The 27946-nt window shown below is 49.8% G+C and overlaps 2 protein-coding genes across 3 annotated transcripts; both read left to right on the top strand.

The window, feature by feature from the left end:
- The first annotated feature begins 675 nt into the window (after positions 1 to 675).
- On the top strand, positions 676 to 20170 carry DNTTIP1 (deoxynucleotidyltransferase terminal interacting protein 1). 2 transcript variants are annotated; one of them, XM_024559637.4, is made up of 13 exons: positions 677 to 869; positions 1465 to 1535; positions 3820 to 3916; positions 6655 to 6753; positions 9803 to 9871; positions 10114 to 10170; positions 10426 to 10484; positions 11379 to 11424; positions 13395 to 13453; positions 13543 to 13603; positions 17795 to 17866; positions 19640 to 19695; positions 19807 to 20170. In XM_024559637.4, the coding sequence occupies exons 1-13, from the start codon at positions 696 to 698 to the stop codon at positions 19943 to 19945; spliced, it is 1059 nt and encodes a 352-aa protein (XP_024415405.2). In that variant the 5' UTR covers positions 677 to 695; the 3' UTR covers positions 19946 to 20170. The 2 variants fall into 2 exon arrangements, with proteins under 2 accessions (XP_045050782.1, XP_024415405.2); XM_045194847.2 differs by lacking the exon at positions 9803 to 9871 and having other exon boundaries at positions 676 to 869.
- Positions 20171 to 21226: 1056 nt separating this feature from the next.
- UBE2C (ubiquitin conjugating enzyme E2 C) lies at positions 21227 to 24449 on the top strand. Its single transcript, XM_024559699.3, has 6 exons — positions 21227 to 21415; positions 21956 to 21983; positions 22714 to 22800; positions 23414 to 23618; positions 23723 to 23782; positions 24197 to 24449. Exons 1-6 carry the CDS (start codon positions 21315 to 21317, stop codon positions 24253 to 24255), a joined length of 540 nt encoding a protein of 179 aa, XP_024415467.1. The 5' UTR covers positions 21227 to 21314; the 3' UTR covers positions 24256 to 24449.
- Positions 24450 to 27946: the final 3497 nt, after the last annotated feature.

The raw sequence follows: 27946 nt of genomic DNA, 5'->3' as shown, positions 1-27946 counted from the left end.
ATATTGTGACCTGGAAAAACTAACTTTCTCTCGTTAATGGACCCAATTCTGTTCAGGGCCGTCTTACCTATATGGCAGAGTTAAGGGGAGCTCTGGGGAACGCCACGGCTGTTAAACCCCTGCATCCCTGGCCCAGCCCAGAATCACCAGTCTGGGAAGAGAAGCCCAGCTCCCTGGGACTGGAGGAGTCCACGGTCCAGGTCCCAACCTTCATTCTCATGTCTACAAATCTAAGAGGCAGCCCTAGGGTCGGAGGGTTGGAATGAGTGTTAAGGATGGCATGGGCCTCCTGCTGTTGGTTTTTCGGGCCCCCGCATTAAGCCACTCCAGTCCGGGGGCTGAGTACCGGCCACATTAAAATCTACAGTTTGCAAAGACTGAACTGCAGGAGCCACTGTACGAAACGCTCCCCTACGTTCCCCAACCCCAAATCCTGGAAACCTGCTCCCCGCAGCACTTCCCCAGACGGAGAACGGTTCTTGACTGAACATGCCCCATCCACACCCGAGACTCCACCCCTCCGGGAATGTAGCCCCGCCCCCGTGATCCTCCCCTCACCTCTTTCTCCCTACACACCCCCGCCCCGCCCCACCGGACTCTGAGCGCCCGAGTTCCGGGCGGACGCGGCAGTTGGTTCCCAGGGTAACTCCGCAGCTCGCCGCGTCGCGCTTTCCGGCAGGCGGCCGCGCGTTCCAATGACGTCACGAGGCCGCTTTCCGGCCCACTGGCAGAGTCGGCCAGGGCTTGTGAGGGTTGGGGGCGCTATGGGGGCCACTGGAGACGCCGAGCAGCCGCGGGGACCCGGCGGGGCAGAGCGGGGCGGCCCCGAGCTGGGAGATTTGGGTGCAGCGGGACAGCTGGTTCTCACGGTGAGACTGTCCCCAGGGAGGCCGGGCCGGACCTGGGCTCGGGCCGGCAGGGCTTCGGGTTCCCGGGACCCTACCTAGCCTACGGGCGAGGGAACGAGGTAGCTGGAAAAACGCCGAGGGGGCTGGCGTTTTTCGCAGCCCGACGGCCTGGATTCAAATTCTGGTGCTGCCCTCCTCGCTAGAGGACGTGGGCCGGGCTGTCAGCTCCCCCGAGCTCCAGTTTCCTCCTCTATAAAACGGAGATAATTAGTATCTGCCTCGTGAGGTGGTTTGGGGGATGGGATATAAGTGCAGGTAAAGTGCCCAGCGTATCAGATGCCGCAGAGTGGGCCCTCTGTAAACACTGAGTCCGTTCCTCCAGCCGTTCCTGAAAAGGTGGGGTCGGGACTTTTGAGGCAGGAAACTTTCCCTGAGTTTCTCCTCCCTGGCAGGGCCTTCCAATCACTGCCCCCCTCATCCCCACCCCATAGTGGGAGAGGTGGTGTAAGCACTTGAGAAGCAACACTCTAGGTTTAACTTCATCACACCCACCCGCCACCTTCACCCCAGCAAGCATCACAGACCTCGGTGACATGTGCTCCCTTGGTCCCCACAGAACCCTTGGAACATAATGATAAAACACCGGCAAGTGCAGCGAAGGGGCCGCCGCTCTCAGATGACAACGAGGTAAGGCTGACCCTGGGTGGGACTTACCGCCCAGGCCCTGGCAGCTTTGGAGGCCTAGGTGTAGAGGCTGAGAAGAGGGGGTCAGGCAGTAGAAAGAGCACTGGATTGGGGAAGCGGAGGCTCAGATTCTGTGACTCTGCATGAGTTCGATCGAGTCACTTCCCCCTCTGAACTCCTGTACAAAATCGGGGGGGACAGGTGGATTACACAGGATCCCTAACCCTCACTAGCTCTGTATTTGAGGGCTCTAAAGAGGCAGAGTAGCATGGAGGTTAAAAAATAGTATCCACAGGGTGCGGTAGCCCTGTGGCGATATAGGGTAATGATGAATTATTATTAAATAAATAATAAAAGGGAAGCGAGGGAGCATAAAATGGCCTTTGGGATGCTGATTGTATTTCTTGACCTGGGTAGTGAGTAAATGAATGTTCAGTAACGCTATTTGCTAAAGCGTATAGACTTTTCTGTGTAAGTATTATATAGTACTTAACCCTTTTTTTTAACCCTACTCTAGTTGGGTTACTTTCCTTAGTCCAGAAGAGAACCTGGCCATCAACCTAGGCTCAGAAATGTAATAAGTACCAAGAAACAAAACAAACAAAATGTACTTACTGTATCATTAGGCTCACTTTATATGAATACAGTATACTCCAGTCAAGAAATCAGTAATTTGTGTGGAGTTAAAAACTTCAAGAGAAACAATATATATACATAATATTTTATTTACTGACCTCTCTGAAACATGTCGAAATTCATATGGCTAATGGAACTTTCCTTATCAGAGTGTTGCTCAATATGACAAATTCCTAACAAAAAATATTTTAATGTCGGAATCAACATGTGAACATTACACTTTGGTGGTAAAATTCAGGTTACAAATATAAAATAAGTAGTAAATATCATACGTCTGGTTCACTGGAAAACGTAGCAGTTGACAGTCATGCTTGACACCTGGTTAAGGAAGTAGAGAAGTGGGCAGGGGTGTCTCAGCCCTTCTGAAAAACTGGACATTGGAAATATGTGACAAATGTCCTGTAATGTGGACCATCAGTGATCATTCCGTTCATGCAGTTTGAACACTGAAAGCTCAGATTCAGAGTCTGCTCAACCAGCCAGTAATACTGTGAAGCCCTTGTATTCAAAAATATCGTTTAAATTTGGGAAGTTCAAGATAAGGCCTACTCGTTTTCATAATTACTCTCAGATACAAGGGGGCTGCACTCCTGTCCGTAACCAGGTGTGCTGCTGTGCACAGGTAAGTCTAGTCACCGGATTTTATAGTTCTTCGTCATCAGCTGCACAGATTTTATGGCCCAAGAGAAATGTGTCAATTCAGCAAAATGGTTACTTTTACTTTCTTTTAAGATGAATAAACGGAAGGAAAAATGGGCTTTTCTTGATATCTCATTTTCAAATTATTGATACAAACTTACCAAAAGAAGTAATTGTATATTTTGCCCAGGACATAATCTGCAGAAAGTTTCCAGGATGGTCACATTTCTTGTTCAATTTCCAAAAATAAATAAAAGTTTGCTAACTGAAAGCATTTACATTCCTAGCTCTCTAAAGTAAATATTCAGAAACAAAGTACAAAAAATCTCTCGGCTTCGGAATAGCCCACTTAGTTACATGAAGTATTTTCGGTCCCAGCGCTTTCTCAAATTCAGAAAATACTTAATTCCTAAGACGGTGGCAAACAGTCTTCATTTCAAACAAGTCAGTCCGTGTCCATGGCAACGCTGCGGGTTCCTTGGCTACCTTAAGTTGCATCAGTTGGCTGTGGAATTTCTGTCTTGTTTACATCTTGAGCGTGGTCTGTTCTATACACCAAACAAACTAAATCGTCTGTTACTTTAATACACAAACTCGCATCAGAATGCCTGTATTTGAGAACCACACGTGCCTTCTTAGGGTTGGCGAGGTAGAGTTTCTCGGCGGTGGGACTGAACTCCTCTCAGGTGTGGTACCGCAGCATCGTGGGCCTGCAGCAGAAGGGGAGAGGGGCCGGAACTGGAGGTGGCCAGACCCAGCCCACCTCCCTCCCTCCCTCCCACTGCCACCAACAATACCCCTTACACTTTTTAAATAATACTCATTTCATAGAGTTACGAGAATGAAATAGAGGTACGCATCTGTGTCGTTTGCAGAGAACCTGGGCACAGAGCTAGTTTTCAGTAAAAGCTCTTAGTGTTATCAAAGGATGCTATGTCAGTAACTGGCTGGGCGGACTAAGAAAGGATGTGTTTGGGACATGTCCCCTGACTGTGCCTCCCTCTGCACGCAGTTTCACGGATCCTGCCATCTCCATGGACCTCCTGCGAGCCGTGCTGCAGCCTAGCATCAACGAGGACATCCAGACCGTGTTCAACAAGTACATGAAGGTGAGGAGGACGCAAAGGTAAAGCGTTAGCGGGAGGAAGACTCAGGAGCATCCCTTCCTTCATCGTTATCTCCCTGGCTTCCTCTAGAACACACAGATACCCAACGTTTTCCGATTCTGAACCCCTCTCTGGGGGTAATTCGAACACCTCTTTTGCCAAGCTATATTGTGAGAGTCAAATTACATGAGTGAGATTATGCTCAGAACCCTGCTTGGAGCATAGAAAGTGTTTTTATTACTTGTTTAATAATCTCACCATTATCATTAATTAAAATTATTATCTAGGACTATAAACTTCTACATGGTTCTATGAGAATGCCTCATGGAGACTTCACACTGAACTCTTTTTTTCCTAAACCTCCTCCTCCTGTGTTTACTCATTCCCTCAAGAATCGCTTACCGCGCACCTACCGTAATGGCAGGCACTATTCTAGACACTGAGGTTGTGGCAGTGAACAGGACGGACAATGTCCTTGTCCCCCTTTAGCAAATTTGTACCTTCTTAGGGAATGCCAGGGAGAAGGGGGAGAGAGTGACCAGTGGAGAACAGGGGTGCTATTTCATAGATCGTGTGGCTGGGAAAGCCCTCAGATAAAAGGACACTTAAGCACAGATCTAAATAAAATGAGGAAAGAACAAGCCACGCAGATCCCTGGGGGAGAAGCCACCCTAGCTGAGGGAACAAGGCCAAAGGCCCTGAGGCAGGACTGTGCTTGGAACCTTCAAAGCAACGAGGTGTCCAGTGTGGCTGGGGGAGACTGAGCCAGAGGAGAGTAGTAGGGAAGGTGACCGGAGATATAACAGGGGCCCAGCTCAGGCAGAACCTCTGAGGCCATGGTAAGGACCTTGGGTTTTATTATCAGTAAGATAAAGGGTTTGGGAGAGTGTTGAGCAAAGCATGCGATCTGCACCTTTTTAAAGAGTTACTCTGACTACTGTATGGCGGACAGACCGCAGGAGAGCCAGTCAGGAGGCTTGAGATGATAGTGGCTTGGGTGTTAGCAGTGAGGATGTCAGGAGAGAGTCAAGATTCTGTATGTTATTTTAAAAGTATCCACAAGATTTGCCAGTGATTCGGATGTGCAGGATGAAAAAAGAGAAGCAAACCACTCCCGAGCGAGTGGCCCTGGGCACCTGCAAAATAGATCACGTTGACTTGACAGGAGGAAGGGGGACACGGAGGAAATCGGGAGCGCAGTTTCAGACGTGTCCCATTCGCAGTGTGAGTGGGACCATCGTTCACTTAGAAACCAGAAACCGGGGGCTCTGCCCTCTTCTGTGTCTTCCACATCCAGTCTCAGAGTCCTGTGTGGGCCACTGCATGGTCCGTCCAGCGTGCCCGTCTTCCTTGCCTCTGATTTGGTTCAGGGCTTCATTATCTCTCACCCGGCCCCTGCTGTAACCCCTAAGTGCCTCATTCTTTCCCTCTTTCAACCCGCCCTCCATGACAGCTATTAGTGATCCCTAAAATGTAATCCAGTGGTGGTGTTCCCGGTTTAAAGTCCCTCAGTGACTTTCCGTTGCTGCCAGCATCCCCACCCTGGCCAGGCCTCACCCCTCCTGTCCACAGCGGCTGCTTTGAGGTGGCGCGAAGTCAGACTCTGCCAGGACCTTCTGTGGCCTGGGTCTTTCCTGGCCTGCCCTGGCCTGTTCACCTCGAGCACTGGTGTTCCTTTTTTCTTCTGCAGAAATAATACATGTACCTATAAAAATTGAGGAAATATAGATAAGAAAGCAATCGTTCATAATATCACTGCTGTTACTTTAATGTATATTCTTACAGTTCTTTTGTCTCTGTGTTTGCTTTTTGCTATTTTACATAAATAGGTTCCTGTGATGCCAAACTATTTTATAACTTGCTTCCTTCACTCGGCAGCATATGATGAACACCTTTCATGTCAAAATGTACTTCCTATACATCCTTACTATGATTTTTTAAATATTTGCATATTCATGGTATGGTAATTTACTTGAATTGTACCTGGACACTTAGGTTATTTGATTTTGCACTATTTACACGTAATGCTGCAGTGACCGTCCTTTGGGCACCTCTGTGATTGTGCTCCTCTTTAAATGAGGGTAGAGTGGGGGAACGAGCCTGGGATATGACTCGAAGTCTGCCTGATCTCAAAGCCACACTCACGGTCACTTTTGCCTTCTCTATGAGGGTATGATAAACGCTTCTCTTCTATTTTTTTTATATTTAAGCCATTTAACAAAAGTACAAGGGAACCAATCTACTTTTATTTACTTCTCAGTAAGTTTAAATCTGTGAGGGCACAACATAACACAGATTCTGCGTCCAACAGCCTCAGCAGGAAGGTTGCTGTGGAATTCAGCACGAGCCAGCCACTGCTCCCGTGAGCCCTAGTTCCTTTCCCCAGGTGACTCGGGCTTTGCTTGGTTTGCCACCAGGAGTCACTGTGTTGTTCTTTGCTTGGTGCATATCAGCACATCTCTTGCCCAGAGGGAATTCAGTCTTCCCGAGCAGTCAACACCTCCAGTGTTAAGCAGAGCTGTGTGCTCCCTCTGGTTCTGGAGACCCCGCTGATGGCCAGCAGCGATGACCCTGGACCACCACCTTCCACGTGTATTTGTCATTTCAGAGTCCTGTTCCCGGCCCTCCCCAGGCTCCCAGGTGGCAGGAAGAGCCAAAAGCTTCTCTTTTATATTCTGTTTCCTTCAAGTTGATGCAAATTAGCTGGACTTCTGATTTTTCCTCTTGGCATTCCCCCCTAGTTCTTCCAGAAGGCAGCACTGAACGTGCGAGACAACGTTGGGGAGGAAGTGGATGCAGAGCAGCTGATCCAGGAGGCCTGTCGGAGCTGCCTGGAGCAGGTGAGGCCAAACAGGACGAGAGAGGTAGGCACTGGGCTTCACCTGTGGGGCTCCACTGAGAAGTGTGGTTCCGTCACCAGTGGGGGTGCCGGAGAAGCCCCTACACCCATATAGGGCGTAGAGGTGTTGCTGACAGAGGGGAGGAAGGGGTTACTATGTGCCAGGTACTGTGATAAATGTTCTCACACCATTTGTTCACTTGCATCCCGGAAGAAGCCCTGTGCAGGAGACGCATTTTAATCCCTAACTTACGGATGCAGAAGCCGTGGCTTAGGACAGGCAAGAGTTAGAATAGCCAAGGCCCATCTCACCTCTGCGAGCACTTGTGACTTGATCCTTCAGGTAGTCGCACCCCTTTTGGCATCATGGGGACTGTCGCCCTTTCTGCCTCCCTGCCTCTCAGGGTGTGGTCAGGAGGCATGACATCAGGTCTATAAATGGTTGTGTCCCCAAGATAGTAGTGAATTCGCATGTGTCAGCTGCTGCTATTAACAGGAATCGTCAGCATCACCCAGACTCTGCTCGACTCTGAAGCCACTAGCTGTCAGACATGGAAATCTCTTCATAATCAAAGGCACAGGGGCTGCTTTGAGTTCACTTCCATGAGGGTAATTACCAGAAGACTGGCCGGCCAGCTACTCGGGCACAGCCTTGAGAAAGAGCAGGATCAGGGCCTGGACCTCAGCTTTGAAAGGGCAGAACTCCATTCCGTCAGTGAGCGCTTACTCAGCTTCTCGGTGGCATTTGTCACACTGGATCGAGTCATGTTTCTTAGAATGATCCTCTCTTGTCTGCAGCCTTATCAGCCCTGTCCCTCAGCTTCCCGGGCCAGCTCATCCTCTCTGCCTAACCTCCAGCTACCCGAACCTCACTGTGGGCGCACTCTGAGTTCAGTCCTCAGATCCTTCTCTTCTGTGGCTCATTCTTGTGCCAGGTGGTTCCGTCTAGTCCTGGGCTTTGAAGCCTAAAAATTTAGCTGCTGGTGATTCCAAATGTATGTCTCAGCCCTGAGCTACTTCCAGTCTTGCCTTCCTCCCATCCATTCTCACAAAAGATGCAGACCCATCTTTTTAAAGATGAATCAGGTTGTCCCCCTCTGCTCTTTACAGCACTCCAATGGCTTCACTTTGCAGGCAGAATAAAACCCTCACGTCTCACCATGGCCCACAGAGCCCTGCGTGGACAGATTCCTGCCTCTTTAACTGTCTCATCCCACCTGCCCCTGCGGACTATACTGCAGCCATACTTCTGCTTCTCCAGCACATCAGCTCAGGGCCTTTGCACTTGCTGTTCTCACTGCCTGGCATGCTCTGCCCTTAACTCTTTACGTAGCTGGCTGCTGCTTCTCTTCAGATTTAGCTTACATATCAGCTGATCAGAGAGGCCATCCCTGGCCACTCCCTCCAAGGCCTACGCCTCACTTCCTTCTCCATCTCCAGTCACTCTCTGTCACCTCACTTGTTCATTGCCACTATTTCAACTTGAAATTATTAATAGTTCATGTGTTTGTTTTCTGCCTCCTTCTCACCCCTACCTCTGCTAAAATCTTGAGGTTTGTTTTTTTTAAGATTTTATTTATTTATTTTTGGAGAGGGGAAGGTTGGGAGATTGAGAGAGAGAGAAACATCAACGTGTGGTTGCCTCTTGTACACCCCCTACTGGGGGCCTGGCCTGCAACCCAGGCATGTGCCCTGACTGGAAATCGAACAGACGACTCTTTGATTCACAGGCCAGCACTCAACCACTGAGCCATACCAGTCAGGGCAAAATCTTGAGTTTTATAAGAGCTGAGGCCTGATCTTGCTCACTGCCATATTCCTAGCCCTAGAACATGACTGTTAATGTGAGTACACTGTTTGTTGAATGAATGAGTGAACAAATGCACGAATGAATGAATGGCAAACAGAGAGCAGAGTTCCTGCACCTGTAGACCTTACATCCCTGTCAGGCAGACAGGTGTGAAATAACAGAATACAAACGTGTGCATGGAGACTTGCGCACTCTTCACTGTAAAGGAACAACTTTTGGAGGAGACGGTCGTGGTTCACTTTTGGACTCAGCCTATTTGGGACAGCCACACATGGACTTGGGCAGACTCCTAAATAAACCTGGAGCACAAAGGGGAGGCTACAGCAGACGATGGGAATTACAGAGTCATCAGTGCATAGATGTTAATTGAAGCTGTGAGCGTGGAGAAAAGCCAATAGAATATCTGAGGAAAGAGGACACAGTGAACAGAACCAGATCTAGGAGGATAAGCCAGTGAAGAAGGCTAAGAAAGAGTGGCTGGAGAAATGGGAGAAAAAACAGGGAAGTGTGGCCACAGGAGCCAATAGAAAAGTGTTTTCAGAAGGAGGCAGCTGCTGGGAGACAGTGCGTAATGTAGCTCCTCATCTCCACCCCTGAGCTCAGAGGCGACCTTCTCAGCAAGGCCGCAAGGCCGGGCCTGACCACCTGCTTCAAGGGGCCCTCCCTTCTGGCGAGTCTCTGTCCCATCTGCCTGTGGTTTTTTCTTCAGAGCATTTCTCGTGATCTGAAATCACCCTATTTATATGTTTATTTATTTGCTTGTTATTCAGATCGCCCACAGAATATGAGCTGCACGAAAGTAAGGACCTTCCTTGCTTGTGTTACTTCCTGCTGCATCCCCAGCAGTCACCTACTAAGCACGCAATGCTTATTAAATGAAAACGGCAGCTTACTGAGGAAAGTGCAGTATATTGAGGCATTTAGTTAGAAAACACCTATAGTACATATTTACATGGAAAACAGTGAAGAAGAATTTACATTGAAATGTTAACAGTATTCTGTGGATACTGAGCTATCAGGTTTGATTATTTTACTTATTTACATTTTCTAAGTTTTAAACAGTGATCATTAATTACACAAGTTTTTAAAAACATAGATACCTACTTCTGTGCGTGTCTCAGAGAGCCCTTGTACTGACTGTGACCCACAGTCCTGACCCAGTTTGGAGTGTGTCTGTAAAAAGGAAGGCAGAGAGACCCCCACCAAAACAGTGATGGTGAGCATGGTCTCTTCTCTCCAGGCTAAACTGCTGTTCTCAGATGGAGAAAAAGTCATACCCAGATTGACCCATGAGCTTCCGGGGATAAAGGTCAGAGTCACTGCCCTGGGGCCTTGGAGGGGGAGGCCGATCAGACCCAGGGCAGGTGAAATCCGTGGGCCCTGGGGGGTTCCATGCAGCATCCATTTGTAGGACCAGGTCCCAATACCACCTTGCTGAGAGGGTTTCCGAGGCCTGGCTCAGGGAAGGGCTGGGGGGCGAGGTCCAGGGGCCCTGTCCTCTGTAGCCCCCAGGCACTGGCCTTCCCCTGACTCCCTTTTCTTTTTCTGCAGCGTGGTCGGCAGGCAGAAGAGGAAGGTGCCCATCGAGGAAGTCCCATTCCCAAAAAGGTAAACCATCCCTGTGTTTCCTGGCCGGGAAAGGAACTCGAAGCTCCAGAGAAGGGGGTGGGCTTCCCCAGTGCACCCTGGGGCTTTTCTAGCCTGAGGGGCAGGAACGCTGGAAACACGCAACTCTCCCCGTTCACTCTCAAGCATCATTTGGTCTCTTTGGAAGAACCATCTCCAACAGTGACCCTGCACCTGCCAGTGGGGTGAGGGGGGCTTCCATGGGGTCAGGCCTCTGACAGCTGTTCTTTGTGGCAGAGGAAGGGACGGCCTCCTGGACACATCCTGTCAAATGACCGGGCAGCCACTGGCATGGTGTGAGTAGGATCCAGCGGAGCCGGAGGGAGGAGCAGGGAGGGAATGGGCGTGGAGGGAAAGAGGCCAGAGTTCTGTTCCGTTAGACAGCAGTTCTGTTCAGCTAAGGCGGTGAGGAGGAGGGTTACCCAGGTTTGAGGGGCAGGAAAAGAAAGCAGTGAGTAGGAGGTGGTTTTATCTGCCTTTGCCCCAGAACAGTTCAGCCCAACCTGATTAAACACCAGACTTTTCTGTGCTGCTAGTGTATATTGAATGTTTATAATGTACCATAACTGGTCCGAACACCTTACATACGTACCTTTTAATCCTGACAACCACCCTCCGATGAAGGTATAATTCATTTTGCAGATCAGGAAGCAGAGTCAGAGAATTACTTGCCCAAGGCCATACAGCTAATAAGGTCCAAAACACCTCCATTCCCTCTAGGATAGTCATTTTCAAAGATTTTTCAAGCAAGAGAACCTTTTTTTCAAATAAAACTTCACATAGAGCCCCAGTATATAAAGCAGATAAAGCCCCACTGGTCTGGTTAAAGGTGATGGGGACAGCTTGGAGCCACTGGCTGGGGAGATGGGGTAGCAGTAACCATCATGCCTTCGGTTTGTGTCTTGCCTGAGCAAGGGCATTCCTCACGGACACAACAGCAGTTGCTGCTGTGACCTCCTCTTGATAGATGAGAACCGCAGCTCAGAGAGGTTCTTGGACTCGATATCCTGGGGCGGCATCTAGTCTAGTGCTTTTCTCCTTTTGTACCTCCTCCGCTGGGCTGCCAGGAGGAAGCGCACCCAGGGCTAAAGTGAGGGTGTGTGGGGAACTCCCCCCCGCCACCAGCAGACTTGCTGCCAGTCCTGGACCTGACCTTGGAGAATTCACCTTTCTTCTTGCCTTCTAAATAGGTGGAAACCAAAATCCTGTGAACCAATTCGCCGAGAAGGCCCCAAGGTATGAGTATGTGAGCGTGGCAGCGACCTCTCTCCCAGGGAGACTCCGTCAAGGCTCCGGGGCCCACCATGAGGGAAAGAGGCTGGGGGTGGTGAAGGACATGTACACGCCAGTCCAGGGCCATCTGCCCCTTCCCCTGCCCCCAGTGCTGGCCACTCAGAAGGAGCCCAAGCAGGGGCTGGAGTTAGGGGCAAAACAAAGAGAAGGCTTGAGCCTGCTGAAGGCTTCCCCCTGCAAAAGCTAGTGGTCGCTAGTACTTATGCAGTACTTAATATATGCCAGGCACTGCCCTGAATTTTACGTGGATTACCTCACTTCATCTTTGTAATGACCTTAATGAAATAGATTCTTTTGCTTTTCTATAGTTGAGGAGCTTCCATTCCTGCCAGCTCCCTATGGGTAGAAATTATTTCATTTAGTTACCTTATACACTCGTGTGTACACCAAGGCGGAGGGACTTGGTCAAAGTTGCACACTAGGAAGTGAGGAGCCAAGTCTCAAACACAAGGTCAGTTGACACCAGAGTCTGTGTTCTTGACCATGAGCCTCTGTTGCCCCCAGAACAGTTGTTGCAAGCTCTTTTAGCAAGCAGAACCCTTTAAGTAAAGTCCGGTGTGGGAGCCCGGTAAAATAGGTAAAGCCCCACTGTCCTGGTTGAGGCTGTGTCTGGTATAAATGGCCCACTCTTGTCCTACCAGCCCTCCGCTTTCATAGGGTGACCACACTTGTCTTAGAAAACTGCTCTCATAAACCAGGTGGCCCTGCATTCTCCTGGGTCTCGGGTCTTTCTGTCCCTCCCCAGACACCCCTTCTCTTTTGTGAGTTCTTCCTCAGCAGGGACCCATATAAAGGGGGCATCCCCAGAACTGTCTCCTCGGCCCACTGACCACCAGGTTTCTCTCTGGATGATCTGAATCGTTCACGTCATGCTTTCAAGGACCAGCGTGCGCCAGAGTTGTCCCGCCTCTTTGTCTGTCCCGCACCTCCCTCTAGTTTGAAGCTCGAATATCCTCCTGTCTGCTAGACCTGCCTGCCTGGAATTTCCGTAGCATTTCAAACTCCATGTACCCAAAACGGAAGTCTGAATCTTTCCGCAGGCCTTCTTTTACATTCTCTATTTTAGCCATCTCTGCCGCTTCCTTTCCTTCCTCTCCCTGCATCCAGTCAAATCCTGGATGCTTCCACCTCCTAAATGTATCACAATTGTGATTCACGCTCTTCATCCTTACAGCTGTCCTAGCTCATGCCCTCATTTTCTTTCCAAAGTGCTCTATTAGAACAATCTCTAAATTGCACCATTTCTGTTCCTCCCCCTCCCCCGCCTGTAGTCTGCCACTTCAAATCCATTAGCCACATTGCAGAAGATGAGCTGCTGTCTTTAAAGCGAATCTGGGGGTGGCTATCTTTAAAGCCCCCTCACCCCCGTGTAGAGGCCCCCAGTAACTCCCCATAGCCTTCAGAATGAGGAAGATGCTCCAGGGCCTCCAGGCCCTCCCGGCTTCTCTCTCGAGCCTCCTTAATTCCCACTCCCTAATTTGTGCTCTCTCTCTGGGCAACACAGAATTGCTGGTAGTCTCCCCGGCATGCCAGACCAGCTCGCATTCCTCCCCGCCACCCTAACTCGTGCTCACCCTTTCAGAATCAACTTGGGAATTACCACTTTCAGGCTTCCTATCACCCTCCCCTTTGGCACCCCCACACCCTGTACTCACCTGTATCGTTGCCCATCTCGGGATGGTGTCATTATCCCTACATGTAAGTCTGTGGCTCCCTGGAGAACAGAGACTGTCTTCCTATCTCTATCCCCAGTGTCTAGCACAGGGCCTGGCCTATTGTAAGTATTCAGTTTCTTGAATCAACTGTTTTGAATAATGGACAAGGGCAGTGTCGGTAGAGGGGCGGGGGAGGAGTACTTCCTTCTGCCCAACAGATCAGCCTCACCCTTACCTGCCTTTCTGTTTCCCACACAGTGGGACCCAGCTCGGCTGAACGAGTCAACCACCTTTGTGTTAGGATCTCGAGCCAACAAGTAAGTCTGAGAGCTCTGGCACCGAGGGAGGGGTCCACCCCTGGGACTCCAGCGGCTGGAATCCTTACCACTTGTCTGTTACTTTTCAGAGCCCTGGGGATGGGGGGCACCAGAGGGAGAATCTACATCAAGCACCCACACCTCTTTAAGGTAGGTGAGTGCTGGGGGTTAGGCAGGTCCCTGCAGGGGACCATGTGACAGTGGGGACTCTAGATGGCACAGGGAAGCTTGGGACAAACACCAATCTGGGAGTCAGGGCATCTGAGTTCTCATTCCCCTTGACCTTTGTCTTTTGCAATTTACTCAACACCTCTAGCTACTTGCCTCATATATTTATTGTGTACCAAACACGGTTTTAGGCGCTGCACTTACCGATGTCTCATGGAACTGTCCTTTAAAATCGTTACGGTTGAGAAGGGCTAAGTGACTTGCTCAGAGTTACTCAGCTAGTAATTAGTGAGTCAGGGTTCAAATCTGGGTCTGTCCTCAGCCAAGCCAGAGCTCTTAAACACGGCCTTCTTCCGTTGTCTGTGAAGAGATGAGGGCGAGGTGGTGGCTCCAACCCTTTTCAAAGAGGGGACTGCCTCCAGAGAGCAGCTGTGCTTGGTCGCCACCATTTGAGACACAGTGGATGGGCGGGAGTCATGAATTCATTCCCCTTCTTAAGTGAATTTGTATTCGTCACACAGGCATCCAAACATATTAAGAACAAAAACTGCATGTGTATGCAAGACATGTTTTTAACATCTGTTCATAAGGCCTGGCCCCCTTGCCAGAACTACATATCCCCTCCGAGATCCCAGAATCACGGACTCAGTCTACAACATTCTGCACAAGTTCAAGTTCTTTGAAGGGCAGACCTGTGCCCTCTACCGTTTCAGTCTTATATTTTGGGATTCCTACAACCCGGACAATTTGCCTACTTGCTACTTCTTCGTATTCCATAGTGTCTTCACTCCTGCTGCTCCCTTCACCTGTACAGGAGGGAGGATAATCCCCCTGCCCCCATGCCATTGCATCATCCCCCAAATAGACACGCTCTTGGACCTACTGACTTCCATGGCCTGATGGTTAAGAGTAAGGTTTCGGTCCTGGTTCCATCACTTACTAGCTGTGTGACCTTGGGCAAGTGGCTCCACGTTTCTGATCCTGTTTGTCATCTGTGAAATGGGAATGATACAGGCTAACTCACAGGGTGGGTAAATTGAGAGAGTGCAGGTAAGCACCCAACACAATGGCTGGCACACAGCAAGGGTGAAGCTCAGTAAGCGTTGAGCGTTATTACCCACTTCTTAGACCCCCCATTTGTAATGAGCTCCCGGCTCACGCTCATTACCAGTGGACAGCGGGTCCTGTCTCTCATTGTAATCTTTCCAGTCTGACAAGTGAAGGGAAATGGGTTTTACTTTTGATTCTGTGTTCATGACAATAGCATCTTTCATTCATTTGCAGTCTGTTGGTATCTTAAGTAAACTGCCTACTATACCTTTTGTCAATTTTTTGACCTAAAGGCATTACTCAAATTTTTCTTCAACTTTTTCAAATTATAAAAATAATTTACAAACCCATTCTTGTAAAAAGATTCAAACAATACACAGAAGCTAACAGGGAACAAAACACAGAGCTTCCTTTGCCCTTGACTCTGACTTCCTCCCCTCAAGGCCTCACCAATACCACGGAAGCATTTTCACTCCCCTTCCTCATGTGCGTCCTTCCTTGTCCCTTAGTGGTATTTTATGTTACTGAATTCCTAGTACACATATTGTTCTCTGATTTTATTTTTTTCACCCCAAAATTCATTCATTCATCAAACAAAAACTGAGTGCAGAGCATTCACAAAGTGCTAGAGAGACAGCAGCGAACCAAACACACACGCAGGACTCCCTGCCCTTACGGAGCTTACATTGCATGCAGGGCAAACTAGGGGCTGTGAGCCAGGTCCAACGTTTCTACATTTTTAAAGTACTTTTTTTACATTGTTATTCATTGATTTTTTAGAGAGAAAGAGGAAGGGAGAGAGAGAGAAAGGGAGGGAAACATAGATTTGTTCCACGTATTGGTGCATTCATTGATTGCTTCTTGTATGTGCCCTGACTGGGATCAAACCCACAAACCTTGGTGTCTCGGGGCAACACTGACCAACTGAGCTACCCGGCCAGGGCAGAAGGGCTTTAGAGTTTTAGGGATGGGGGGCTGAAAAATGAAGAATAGTATGCGACAGAGATGTACCTCTTGTATGTGGCCAGCAAAGCCTAAAATATTTACGAACTGGCCTTTTACAGAAAAAGTGTGCTAGCCACTGTAGAGCTGATGGATGATACCTTAGAGATCTGTCCATGTTATTGAATAAGTCTGCCTCATTTCATTTTTAACAGCTGTACAGAATCCATAGGGTAAATATTCCGTAGAGTATTTCATTGTCCCTGGTGGCGGGTATTTGTTTTTTCCAGCCGTTTTGCTGTCATAAGCAGTGGTGCAGCAGACGTGCCCGTGTACGTGTGTGGGTGATCCTGAAGGGTAATCCCTGGAGATGGGATCGCTGGGCCAGAAAGTGCACACTTTAAAAATTCTGACTGACATTTATATTACAGGGGAAGTGAAACAATTATTTAAACTCAAAGGTCATCACCATACATATTTCCCAGCTGGGTCTCTATTTCAAAGGTTATGCCTACTTTATAAAACCTACCTTAATGCCCTGGCTCAGTTGGTCGGAGCATCGTCCTGTACACCAAAAGGTTGCAGGTTCGATCCCTGCTCAGGGCACATAAGGGAGGCAACCAATTGATGTTTCTCTCTCTCTTTCTCCCTTCCTCTCTCTCTAATATTAAAAAACGTATCCTCTAGTGAGGATTTTTTAAAAAACAAAACCTACCTTCATTGAGCATTTGCTGTGTGTCAGATGCTCTGTTTAGCACTTTTCATGCACCGTTTTATTTATTTGTAACCACCTTACAAGTATTAATACTGTCTGTTTTACAAATGAAGAATTTGAGTCTCAAGGAAATAACTGCCCAGGCCTCTGCCATCTAGTAAGTGGCAGAAACTAGACTTTAAGCATTTTTGTCTGATTCACAAACCAGGTTAACTATGCTGCTGTCCTTCCTCCCCCGGAGCACGAAGTGTCCTGATTCTTGTTTTAGTAAGTCTGGCCACCATACCAGTCATATGTGTTACAGGCTGCCTCAGGTCATTGTTGCAAAGAGGAGTAGAGCTCTGTAACAATAGTCACCAGTCTGACTCATCAGAGATGCTTGAGAAAGGAGAGGGTTGGGGACTAGATATGAACGAAATCTCTGGAAATCAGGCCCCACCCCTGGCCTCCTGGGCTCCCCTGCACTTGCTTTAAAGGGGTCTGTGCGCCCACTACATCCACCCAGCCAAGACAAGGGCTTGTTGATGAGACCTGCTTAAGGGCCTGTGGGGGGACTCTGCCTGCAGACCCCCCACATCCGCCATGGATGAGAATAAGTCTACCAAGACATGATCTGCTTAGGAAGGAAAGGTGGCTGATCTCACAGGAGAAGGGCCTTGAGCCTGTTCCTCTTCCTCCCTGGGCTTTTATTGGGTTCAGTTTGCACAGGAATACAAGTAAAGCTCATCAGTCATTGTCAGGCGGTAAGGATCACACAATAGATAACATTCAAAGAACTCTGAGGGCTTCTGAGTCAGGGTCAGGTAGCTAAAGGGCTATAAAACTTTGGAAAACAAACTCATTTCCTGCTTGGACCCTTATCAGAAAACTGAGGACATTCTTAACAAAGCAGGTTTCACAGGGTTTTACCCATTCTTTCTTAGGCCTGATTGCCCTGGGGAACCTCCTATTCCTGCCCGGGGCTGCACCGCATTGTTTCAGGCTTAAGTCAGGCAGGGGAAGGAAGGCAGCCAAGAGATTAGGAGACTTCTTGCAGACAGAATGAGGACTCAGGCTATGTCAAAGCCAAGAGGTGAGGGTCCATCACCCCCTTCTTCTATAGCCCCCTCCCAGTCCTTCCCTGAGGGCCCTTCCATGACTGTGCCTGTCTTAGGTCATCCCTCCCTTGAGGAATCTTACCATCATTGGCTAACCCGTTATCCACCCAGGGCCAAGCAGGGTGAAGTTAAAGGGGGCAGAGGCGGTGTCCCTGCCAGGGAGATAAGCTTTGTCTCCTTAGTAGCTTATGGTCCCAAGGTCCGTTACTTGGGACCATACTAAGGTCCTCAGCCTTAGCCATGAGGGGTTACAGCTTCTGAAACCAGGCAGGACAGTTCCCAACAAGGGCCGAGGGTGTGTTCTACAACCAAATGAGAAGATCCCCTCCCGTCAGGCTAATGTCTCCTCTGTGACTTCATTCCTCACAGTATGCAGCTGATCCCCAGGACAAGCACTGGCTGGCCGAGCAACATCACATGCGGGCGACCGGGGGGAAGATGGTAAGCACTGTTTCCTCGTGGCACTGCCAGAGACCTCTCCAGCTGAGCGGCCAGGGTTCTGGCTATGAGAGGCAGCTTACCTCCAAATGTGAGAGACTTCCAAAGCCTGATGAATATAGAAAGGGAGGCTCTTAAGGGCAGAGGGGGCCCATTCCTTCATGCTGGAGGTCAGGCTGTAATCCCTGGGTTCCCTTCACTGTCCCTAGGTCTCCCATACAGCACCCCTCACCTCTGACCCTCCTGTTTAGATGTTGTTAGCTGTGTCCAACAGCAGGTACAAGACACACTTCATATTACTTATCCCTGTGCCGTTGACAGCTCTCGCTCATCCATCACAACACTCTGCCACCAGACACCGTTAGAAAATCTGTCCTCGACACAGTGCCCCAGGCAGCACCCCTTGTCAGTAGGAGCGAAACGTGTTTGCCACACCTGGCAGCCCCTCCTGGAATGACCTCAAGAGTTTTCTGCTCACATCAAGCCTCGACCTTAGGAAAATCACCCTTGCACAAGTTATAAAGCCGTGGCGGGGCTTTGTCCATCACAGGCGGTGGCCCCTCCCCCACCCCCGACCCCCCAAGACTCAGCAGCTCAGTCAATTACTGCATTATCATGATACACCAAGAATCTAATGGCCTTGTACACCAGTATACCATCTCCTTCCTGGTATTGAAAGCTATCTTTTATTTTACTACTCTATTTAAACCTACGCCCTGCTTCAAAAAGGATTTCAGGGAACTTACCATTGATTCATAAAGTACAACATAACATAAATAAGAAATAAGAAGGGAAAGGAAAAACAAGATCTAAAATTAAGCTATGAGCAAAGCTAGTTTTTGTGTGTGTTTGATTTAATTGCTGGCCTGGGAGACCAGTACACGTCCAAGTTTTCACAAATTCAGCTCTAGGCCCCTCTCAAGAACACCTGGTCTGTTACAAAGTTCACAGTGCCCTTAAGATGAAGACAGTCAAATTACTCAAGGGACACACAGTTAATTATTCCCAACCCTAAGACTAGAAAGAAACGGCTCCCTCGGAAGACTCTTTCTCATATGCCGGGCAGCATCCTCTGTACGGCGCGCTCACAAGAGGGCCTGCTCCCACTTCGGCCCGTGGCATGGCGCCAGAGCAGTTTTATAGGCGCCGGGACAACGCAGCCCAGTGACTAGACAGTGTTCCTTTCTGCCCCAAAGTTCAAAACCAAATACTCTTGGTTCCTAGAGTTAGCAGAGCTTCCTCCAGATTTCCTCAAAGTACAGGTTTCCACGTGTATTTTGCCAGCTCTCATGCCAGTTTGTTATTAATGGGACCTCAGGGTCCTTTTTTAAAAATATTTTATTTATTTTCAGAAAGAGGGCAAGAGAGGAAGAGAAACATCAGTCAGTTGCCTCTCACATGCTCCCATGTGGGGACCTGGCCTCCAACCCAGGCATATACCCTGACCGGGAATTGAACCTGTGACCTTTCAGTTCACATGCTGGTACTCAATCCACTGAGCCACACCAGCCAGGGCTCAGGGTCCTTTTTTAAAAGAGGAAGAAGTTACAGTCACCAATTTTCACTCCCTCACCCATAAAAGTTTCTATTTGAATGAAAGATTGTCTCAAGGAACTGTTCCCTAGACAGTCTCTCCCTATTTACTCTCCATACCAAATTATTAACTATGCCCCCTCCTTTACAGCCCTTATTTTAAGCAGCTGTCTAATAAAGTGTTACTAAGTTAGACAGAAATGAATCAGAGTTGGTAATCACTTGCCTTTGCTCCCGCTCCAGGCCTACCTCCTCATTGAGGAGGACATCCGGGACCTCGCTGCCAGCGATGATTATAGGTAAATCCAGTAGATCTGTCCCCCTACCCTTTTCCCTGCCTTACAGCAGCCCCCAGGGTGAGCCTGGGCCTCCATCCTGTCTTCAACTTTTTTCCTCCGTGTCTGTGCCAGAGGATGCGTGGACCTGAAGTTAGAGGAGCTGAAATCCTTTGTCCTACCCTCCTGGATAGTTGAGAAGATGCGAAAGTACATGGAGACCCAGCGGACAGAGAATGAACATCGTGCTGTCGAAGCACCTGCACAGACCTGAAGCCAAGTGCCCTGGCTGCACTTGGCAGCTGTCCTCCAAGGCCCTGTTACCGCAATGGCTGAGGCCACCGCTGATACTGCGCCTGGATGGGTGATAGCAGCATTAAGCTGAGTCTGGGCTAGTCTGTAGTGACTCACTACAGAGCACCCTCAGACTGGCGTGTAGTTCTGTATTTGTAAAGTTATTAAGATGCGATGCAATTAAACAGTTTGTAATAAACACAGATGGTGAGCCTGCTGTGTGTTCTGCCTTGTGAGGGCTGAGGAAACATCAAGGGCTCCAGAAGAAGTGGGTAGAGGGAAAAGGGACCAGCTACCCCCTCCAATCCCACGTTAGACCCAGGAAGGCCCTGCAGCCCCAGCACATGCATCTTGCTTTATGAGATGAAGCTGGGAACACCTTGCACACTGCCCTGTCCCTCTGAGCTCTCTCTTTTTTTTTAAGATTTTATTTATTTTTAGAGATACGTGAAGGGAGGGGGAAAGAGAGGGAGAGAACGTGGAAGAGAAACATCCCATTGGTTTGCCTTTCAATTGGTTGCCTCTGGGTACGCCCTGACCGGTTGAAACCAGCAACCCAGGCGCATGACCGGAAATCTAACGATGACCTTTAGATTTGCCTGCAATCGCCCAACCCAGACACACAGGCCAGGGCATGTCCCTCTATTTATAATTTCTTCACCCAACTAAGGTGTGGTTGTAGCAGGATGTAATGGGTGGCACGACGGTGGGTTGATGATAAACCAGGAGAAAAATACAGTAGCTTTTATTACAGTCATTCTTATAGGTTAAAACACTAAAGTAGAGCTAAGGCAGCATATGAACCTCTCTCTAATAGTCTACTCCTAGACTGCCATCAGCCTCAAGTTTTTGCCCCCGCGATGAGCCCAGGACATTACCACCGGCAGAGGCAGAGGTTTCCGGTGTCAGGGTCTCGGCTGGCAGGGCAAGATTAAAGACCCTCCCTTTTCCTGAGAGCAGGGTCCTGGCTGGGCCTGCTGGATGCTGCCGCCCATAGCCAGGCCTTTGACCTAAAGGGGCTCATCCCACGTGGACGTTTACTTAGCCCTTTAATGGTCCTTGTGTTCCAAAGGCCACCAATCCACTGCAGAATCGTTTTAATGGCAGCCCCTCCGGCCAATCGTCCCTCGGAAGCGGGATTCCCGCCGCTCTAGTGCGTGAGTCTAGCGGTTGCACCGTGACAGTCCTGCAGCGCTGCCCATTGGCTGGATCAAACCCAAGCGAGCCTCTGATTGGCCAGTACTCCCAGAGTGTTGCAATTCAAATACAAGCGGACTGCCCTACAGTTCTGCAGTTGCAGTGGTGTTCTCAGAGGTCTTGCTCCATCTGTCCCTGCCTGCGCTGCCCGCATGGCCTCCCAGAACCGCGACCCAGCCGCCGCCAGCGTCGCCGCTGCTCGTAAAGGAGCCGAGCCCAGCGGGGGCGCTGCCCGGGGCCCCGTGGGCAAGAGGTGAGTGTTGTTAGGCTAAAGCCAGGTGTGACATGTCCTGAGCAGTGGGCCCGAGAGCAAAGACTTCCGGGACCCCCTCGCCTCCTGGACCGGCTGAGATATGGGAGGGAGAGACACTCTAGGAGCTCAGGCTGCTCTTAGAGACCCTCCTGAAGGAGGACAGAAGATGTAGGAATGCTGCCAGGATACTCCGCGGGTGAGCCACGATGAAGATGCCCCGGGGACCCTCGGTGGCTTTGTGGGGATGACGAAGGAGAACAGTTTTGAGATTTGGCACGGGGAGAGATGCCAGAAGAGCAGTGGGGGTTAGGAACACGCTGGAATCATGCTGTAAGAGCTGTAATCACCCTGCAGGGAGATTGAGGACTCACTGGGACCCTCGAGTGGAAACGGGAGTGTGCCCCCAGCTCAGTCTCCCCTCAGGGTAGGGGTAAGCCTCCGTGACAGCGCCTTCAGAGAGACCTGTGTGGGAGGAGATGGGACCATCGGAAGTCGTGGCCCATCCAGACTCCCAGGTGACTCCGATCGCCCTTTTTGCAGGTTACAGCAGGAGCTGATGACGCTCATGGTGAGTGACTGGCTGCCCAGCCAGTGGGTCCACCCTCCCACTTATGGACACACTCATCAGTAGCCTCCTGGTCCACATCAGGCTCTTTGCTCGGACACAGGGGTGAAAAGATGAGTCTGGGTTGCTCTCTCCCGGGAAGAAGTTCATATGCCCACCCACGCCTTTCTTCCAGCAGCCTCTGCTCCTCATCCCGTCTCCCCGCAACGAAGTTACCTCTAAAGTACAGCTCCCGGAAGCCATGGAAGGCCTTCCCCTGACCCTATTTTCCTGCCCTAAGCTTTAGCCATGACCAGCTCTCCACTCTTAGTATCTCTAGTCCTGTCTTCCTTGTGATGCTTCCGTCCCAGATGATCTTTTCTACGTTAACCCCGAATATTCCATTCAAGTCCTTCAATGCCTATATTGTATATCTCCATGGTCTGTGAATAGTCTCTGGGCTCTGTATGGAACTGGCACTCAGTAGCATGTTGAATTGAATTCCCAGCAACCAACATGGTCACTGCATAATCCCTCCCTCTGTAGCCTGGCCCTGAACCTGTATAATCCCAAACCTCCTCCCCAGAAGGGCATGGTCGGCCCCGGAGTCTAACCACTTCGGCAGCAAAGCCCATCCACTTGGCCTGGCCGCTTTGTTTTGGATCAGAATGTGATGGGATTGAGGGGTCAGGGGTCAGCCCCTGTTCCTACGAGTGTTCTCAGCAGCCCAGCAAGTGCTGTGTTTCCTCCCCAGATGTCTGGTGACAAAGGAATTTCTGCCTTCCCTGAATCAGACAACCTTTTCAAGTGGGTGGGGACCATCCATGGAGCAGCTGGCACGGTAAGTGTAGGGTTGGGCTGGACGACTGATTTTGCGGAGTCTGGGGAGAGGAGGGAGGTGAAATAATACAAGTGCCAGCTCTGCTTCTAGCCTTTAGGCGAACAGGACACCCCTGTTCTCTGAGCCTGGGTCCCCGGTCTCCCCTTCTGTATAGTGAGAAGGTGGGTTTAAAGCAGGTCTCTCCATCTTAGATTCTTCAGAGGCCAGACAGCAAGGAAAGGAATGGTGGACAAGCAAGAACTTAGGCCATGGAGAGGGCACAGGTCTCGAAAGGGCAGCTTCCCATTGCTGCACATCCGGGTTTAAGAGAAGTCAGAACTCCAGATCTGTGCCCCAAATCTCCTAATTTGTACATGTTAGTGACTAATAGTCTAATTAGACTAGAAAGCACAGCTGTGGTGACCCTCAGGTGCTACTTTACAACCCTCAGGCCAAGGGATCCCTGATGTCCCCACCAGATATGAGAGAAAGCACCAAAGCCAGTATAAGACTGTCTGCTGTCAGGCCCCAGAAAAACTCAAGAGGTCCTAGCATGCCCCTTATGTGGGGCTCGGGCTGGGATCTGAGGTTCGGGGTGGCAGACTCACTCCCCGCCTCTATTTCCCCATGCCAGGTGTACGAAGACCTGAGGTATAAGCTCTCCCTGGAGTTCCCCAGCGGCTACCCGTACAACGCGCCAACGGTGAAATTCCTTACGCCCTGCTACCACCCCAACGTGGACACCCAGGGTAACATCTGCCTGGACATCCTGAAGGACAAGTGGTCTGCGCTATATGACGTCAGGACCATCCTGCTCTCCATCCAGAGCCTGCTAGGAGGTGACTTCTGAGGCTAGCCCCTCCCCTGCCACCTGGGAACCTGTCAGGACTCCCCCAGGCAGCCTCATCCACCCCCATGACCATCTTGTTCTCTCTGCCCACAGAACCCAACATCGACAGCCCCTTGAACACACATGCTGCCGAGCTCTGGAAAAACCCCACGGGTGAGCCCTTCCTCCTGCGGCACCGGGCGATCCCTCCCCAGCCTTCCAAGGCTCCGTCAAGCAAAACAATCTCCATGACTTGGGAATGTGTCCTAAGGGGCAGGGAAGCCAGTCCTACCTCTACCTTGGTGTTTCTGGTTTGCCTGTTGGATATAAAATCAGAAAATTAACCCCATGGGTTGAGAGGCTTTTTAAGAGAAGGCAGAGCTTTGTGCAAAAAACTTGCTCACCAAGGCCCCCAGTACCCTCCCCAGTCTCACGGGAGGCAGGAAGACTCATTGGGTGGGCAGCAGAGGGGGAATATGTTCTGGGAGCTGCCCCCCAAACTCTGCCCACCTTTGCATCCCTGCTGCCCTCTTGCCCACCTTAACTCCTGTCACCCCCACTCACCAAGACCTTCCTGTTCTCTTCCAGCCTTTAAGAAGTACGTGCAAGAAACCTATGCGAAGCAGGTCTCCAGCCAAGAGCCCTGACCCAGGCTGTCCAGCCCCTCTCCTTGCGCTGTCTTTCTTACTTTTTTTCTCCCAGAGATGGTCTATCCTTGCCTTGATTTCTGTATATGACTCTGTATCTTCAGTCGTGGTGTCCTATTTGTTTTGTTTCTGTTTTTTAAATTAAGTCTGGTTGAACTCCTGTGATGAATATATTAAATAAGTATATATTGGTGTGTTGTTGTTTTTTCTTTTTTTTTACAAGTTGCTGCCTTGTAGTTACCCTAGAGTTAGAAGTACTCAGGTGGGGCAGGGAGGGCGGGGGCAGGCTCCTAGGATCTGGGCTTCTGTTTCCAGGGAGAAGCACTTGACCTTCAAAGTGTCCAAGCCCGTAGGGCCAAGCAGTGGGGTGACTAGGATTTGTTCCCTTGTGACCTTATTTTATGACTTTACATCTGTTATGCATCTATAAGACGGGTGTCACAAAATGCCTATTTCTTTGGAGTAGTGACCTGCTCCAGGGATGCTAGCAACTATTGGAGCCGCCCCAGCAGTGTTGCCGATGAGGCTAAACCAGACCATAGTCTGGGAGGTGGGGTGCAGAGGACCAGCCACGTACCTTCTGACAGTAGGTGCTCTGGCCCTGAAAAAGGAGAAGGCTCGGGTCACCCTGAGCAGGTCCAGGATCTAGAGAGAGGCAGGGAAAGCCCCTTCCCTCCAGACAGAGCTCTCAACTTGCCTCTTGTCCCACGTCTCCCACAGATGGCCCCATGCTCCAAGGGAGGCACATTTCACCTCCAGCACTTCCTCTAACTGCTGCACCCAGTGACTCAGGCCCACAGCCCCTCTGGCCATTTTCCCCCATGAAGAAACCCTTGTGCTGACCAGCAGGGTCCTAGCAGAGAGAAGAGCAGGCTGAGGCAATGGGCCCAGCCCAGGTCCTGCAGGAAGATCTCCAAGCTGGACAGCACCCAGGTGCACTCTGATACTGCCCAGGTCTCAGCCTCCGCTCACCCTGGGGTCTGCTCTGCCTGCAGCTGGTTGTGCAGGCCTTGGGCAGAGGGGAGGAGACAGCAGGGGCCCATCAGGAAGGTTCTTCCCCACTCCTTTTCTTACTCCTGCTATCCCAGCCCCCAGCAAGCAGCCACATGTGAGAACTGGAGTTGTCAAATTGGGTGGAACTTGGGTGTCCTCATTCAGTTTCCTTATCTCTAAAATTGTGCACTTAGCTCTCTCTTTGGAGCTTGGAGCCGTGCTTCTCAATCTAAAGTGCTTATAAGTCCACTTAAATTCTTGTTCAAATGTAAATTTTTATTTAGTTGGTCTGGGGTATGGATTCTGCATTTTTTTTAATTTTTTTAAGATTTTTATTTTATTTTTATTTTTAGAGAGGGAGGGAGGGAGAAAGAGATGAAGAGAAACATCAATGTATGGTTGTCTCTTGTGTGCCCCGTACTAGGGACCTGGCCCACAACCCAAGCATGTGCTCAAACTGGGAATCGAACTGGCGACCTTTCATTTTGCAGGTGGGTGCTCAGTCCACTGAGCCACACCAGCCAGGACAAAAAACTGCCTAATTTCCATGGCATGGATCTTACCTGTGACAAAACGTGCTCCATGGTCAAAAAAACGGCAGACCATGATTGAAGCTCATGTTAACGTCAAGACTACCGATGGTTATTTGCTTTGTCTACTCTGTTGGTTTTACTAAGAAGCGCAGCAATCAGATTAGGAAGACCTCTTATGCTCAGCAGCAGCGGGTCCGCCAAATCCAACAGAAGATGATGGATATCATGACCCAAGAGTGCAAATGATTGAAAGAAGTGGTCAATAAATTGATTTCAGATAGCGCTGGAAAAGACACAGAAAAGGCTTGCTGGTCTATGTATCTGCCCCACGATGTCTTTGTTAGAAAAGTCAAAATGCTGAAGAAGCCCAGGTTTGAATTAGAAAAACTCATGGAGCTTCATGGTGAATCGAGCTGATGGATACCAGCCCCTAGTCCAAGAAGCTGTTTAGGAGTGAGAGTTTTAATGGTGACAAATAAAAACCCTATTTGTGATTTTTTTTAAAGGTATGATTATTATTATTCCTATTCCTATTGAGCGCCTACAGGGTAAAGGCCCTATGCTTGGGGATAAAGCAGGGGAAAAGACACAGTCCTGTGCTCAAAGACGCTGAAGTTCAAAGCGGAGACAGACATATTAACAGGGCAGACAGAGTGTCCTACGGAGTGATGGTTAAGAGCGCAGACCAGGCAGGCAGAGAACTGTGTTAGAATCCCTGCTCCGCCCCCATGTTCCTTGTATACACTTGGGCATTTAGACTTAACCTCTTCGTAAAACAGGAGGTGAAGGAGCTTAGCTTGGCACATAGTAAGCACTCAATAATTGTGGGGTGCTAGACTCACATGTTGCTCTGACAGCCAACTTGGTGGGGCACCTAACAAGGACTAGCAGGGCCAAGGAGAGCTTTCTGAAGACGGATTGGACCATACAGCTGGAATAAGAAAGCACACTCCTTGGAAAGCCAGAAGTTCAGGGGGATGGGCAGGAGGGGAGGAACGAAGACTGGAGAAGTGGCATGAGGTCAGGTCACCAAGGGCTTGTAAAGCCATATTAAAATGCTTGGGCTTTATCTTGAGAGCAACTGGCGGCTAACGATGCCTTGAACCGGGCAGTGACCCGATCACACTTGGTGTTAGAAAGATCCCTCTGGCTGTTGTCTCTCTGGTGAGTAAAGGGCAGGGGAGGAGGTTCACTGCTGTTCTCAACAGCCTGGTATGCAATGGCGGAAGCCTGAGTTGTAACGCTGAGCAGGCATGGAATGGAGAGGAGGGACGAAATGATAAGGAGATAGAAGGAAGCAGGTCACAGCAAGTAAATTAGAGGTGAGAAGGGGGCTCCGGAATTCCTGGGCTGGGCCCCATCCCTCAGGGTACCATCCCAAAGACAAGGCACACAGGAGAGCAAGATGGAGGAGTAGGGGAACTTATCTGCTCAGGGCAGGATGTCCAGGTAGAACTGTCAACAGACAAGGGCCTTGTTCCTGTTTCCACCACAGAGCGATGCCATCTAGGCTGTTAGCTGTGTGCCTGTGTACTGCGCCTCACTAGGCCTTAGCCTCCTCGCCTATAAGGTAGAGATCATTAGATCGTGTGCCTCCGGGGTTGTGTGGCTAACGGAAGTAATGCCCAATTACTATCCCCCAGCACTGATCCGAAATGGAAATAAAAACTAGGAAACATGAATGAATGGGAGTTGGGGAAGGAGGGCTGCAGCTATGAGTAACGGAGGAGTTCAGGGCTTCAGAATGATAACAATGATATTTATAATAGCATATATTAAATGCTGAACCTATGTGCCAGGTTCTAAGTACTTGCCACACTGTAACTCCTTCTCACGACCCTGTGATGTCAGTACCACCGTGATCAGATTTTACATTTTACAGATTAGGGAACTGAAGCACAGAGTGCTTTCATGTGTCACGAGGAGTGAGGATTCAAACTAAGCTCACCTAAAGCCAAACTACCCCTGTCCTTAATTAGCGTTGACCCAGCCTGCTGTAACCAGATTGGGTACAAAGAACTATGGAAGCCAGCCTGCAGACAGTGAGGGCAGGTTTCAGGGGAGGAGACGGTGGTATCTGCCCTGGGTCTTGGTATCTTGGAGATGGTATCTGAGCTGGTTGAAGAATCTGCCGGGCTTACTGGAAGAGGAAAGACATTCCAAGA

The sequence above is a fragment of the Desmodus rotundus genome, chromosome 6 (genome assembly GCF_022682495.2).
Source record: "Desmodus rotundus isolate HL8 chromosome 6, HLdesRot8A.1, whole genome shotgun sequence".
NCBI lineage: Eukaryota > Metazoa > Chordata > Mammalia > Chiroptera > Phyllostomidae > Desmodus > Desmodus rotundus.
The sequence above is the reverse complement of the archived record's forward strand: the minus strand, read 5'-3'. Positions and strand labels throughout refer to the sequence as shown.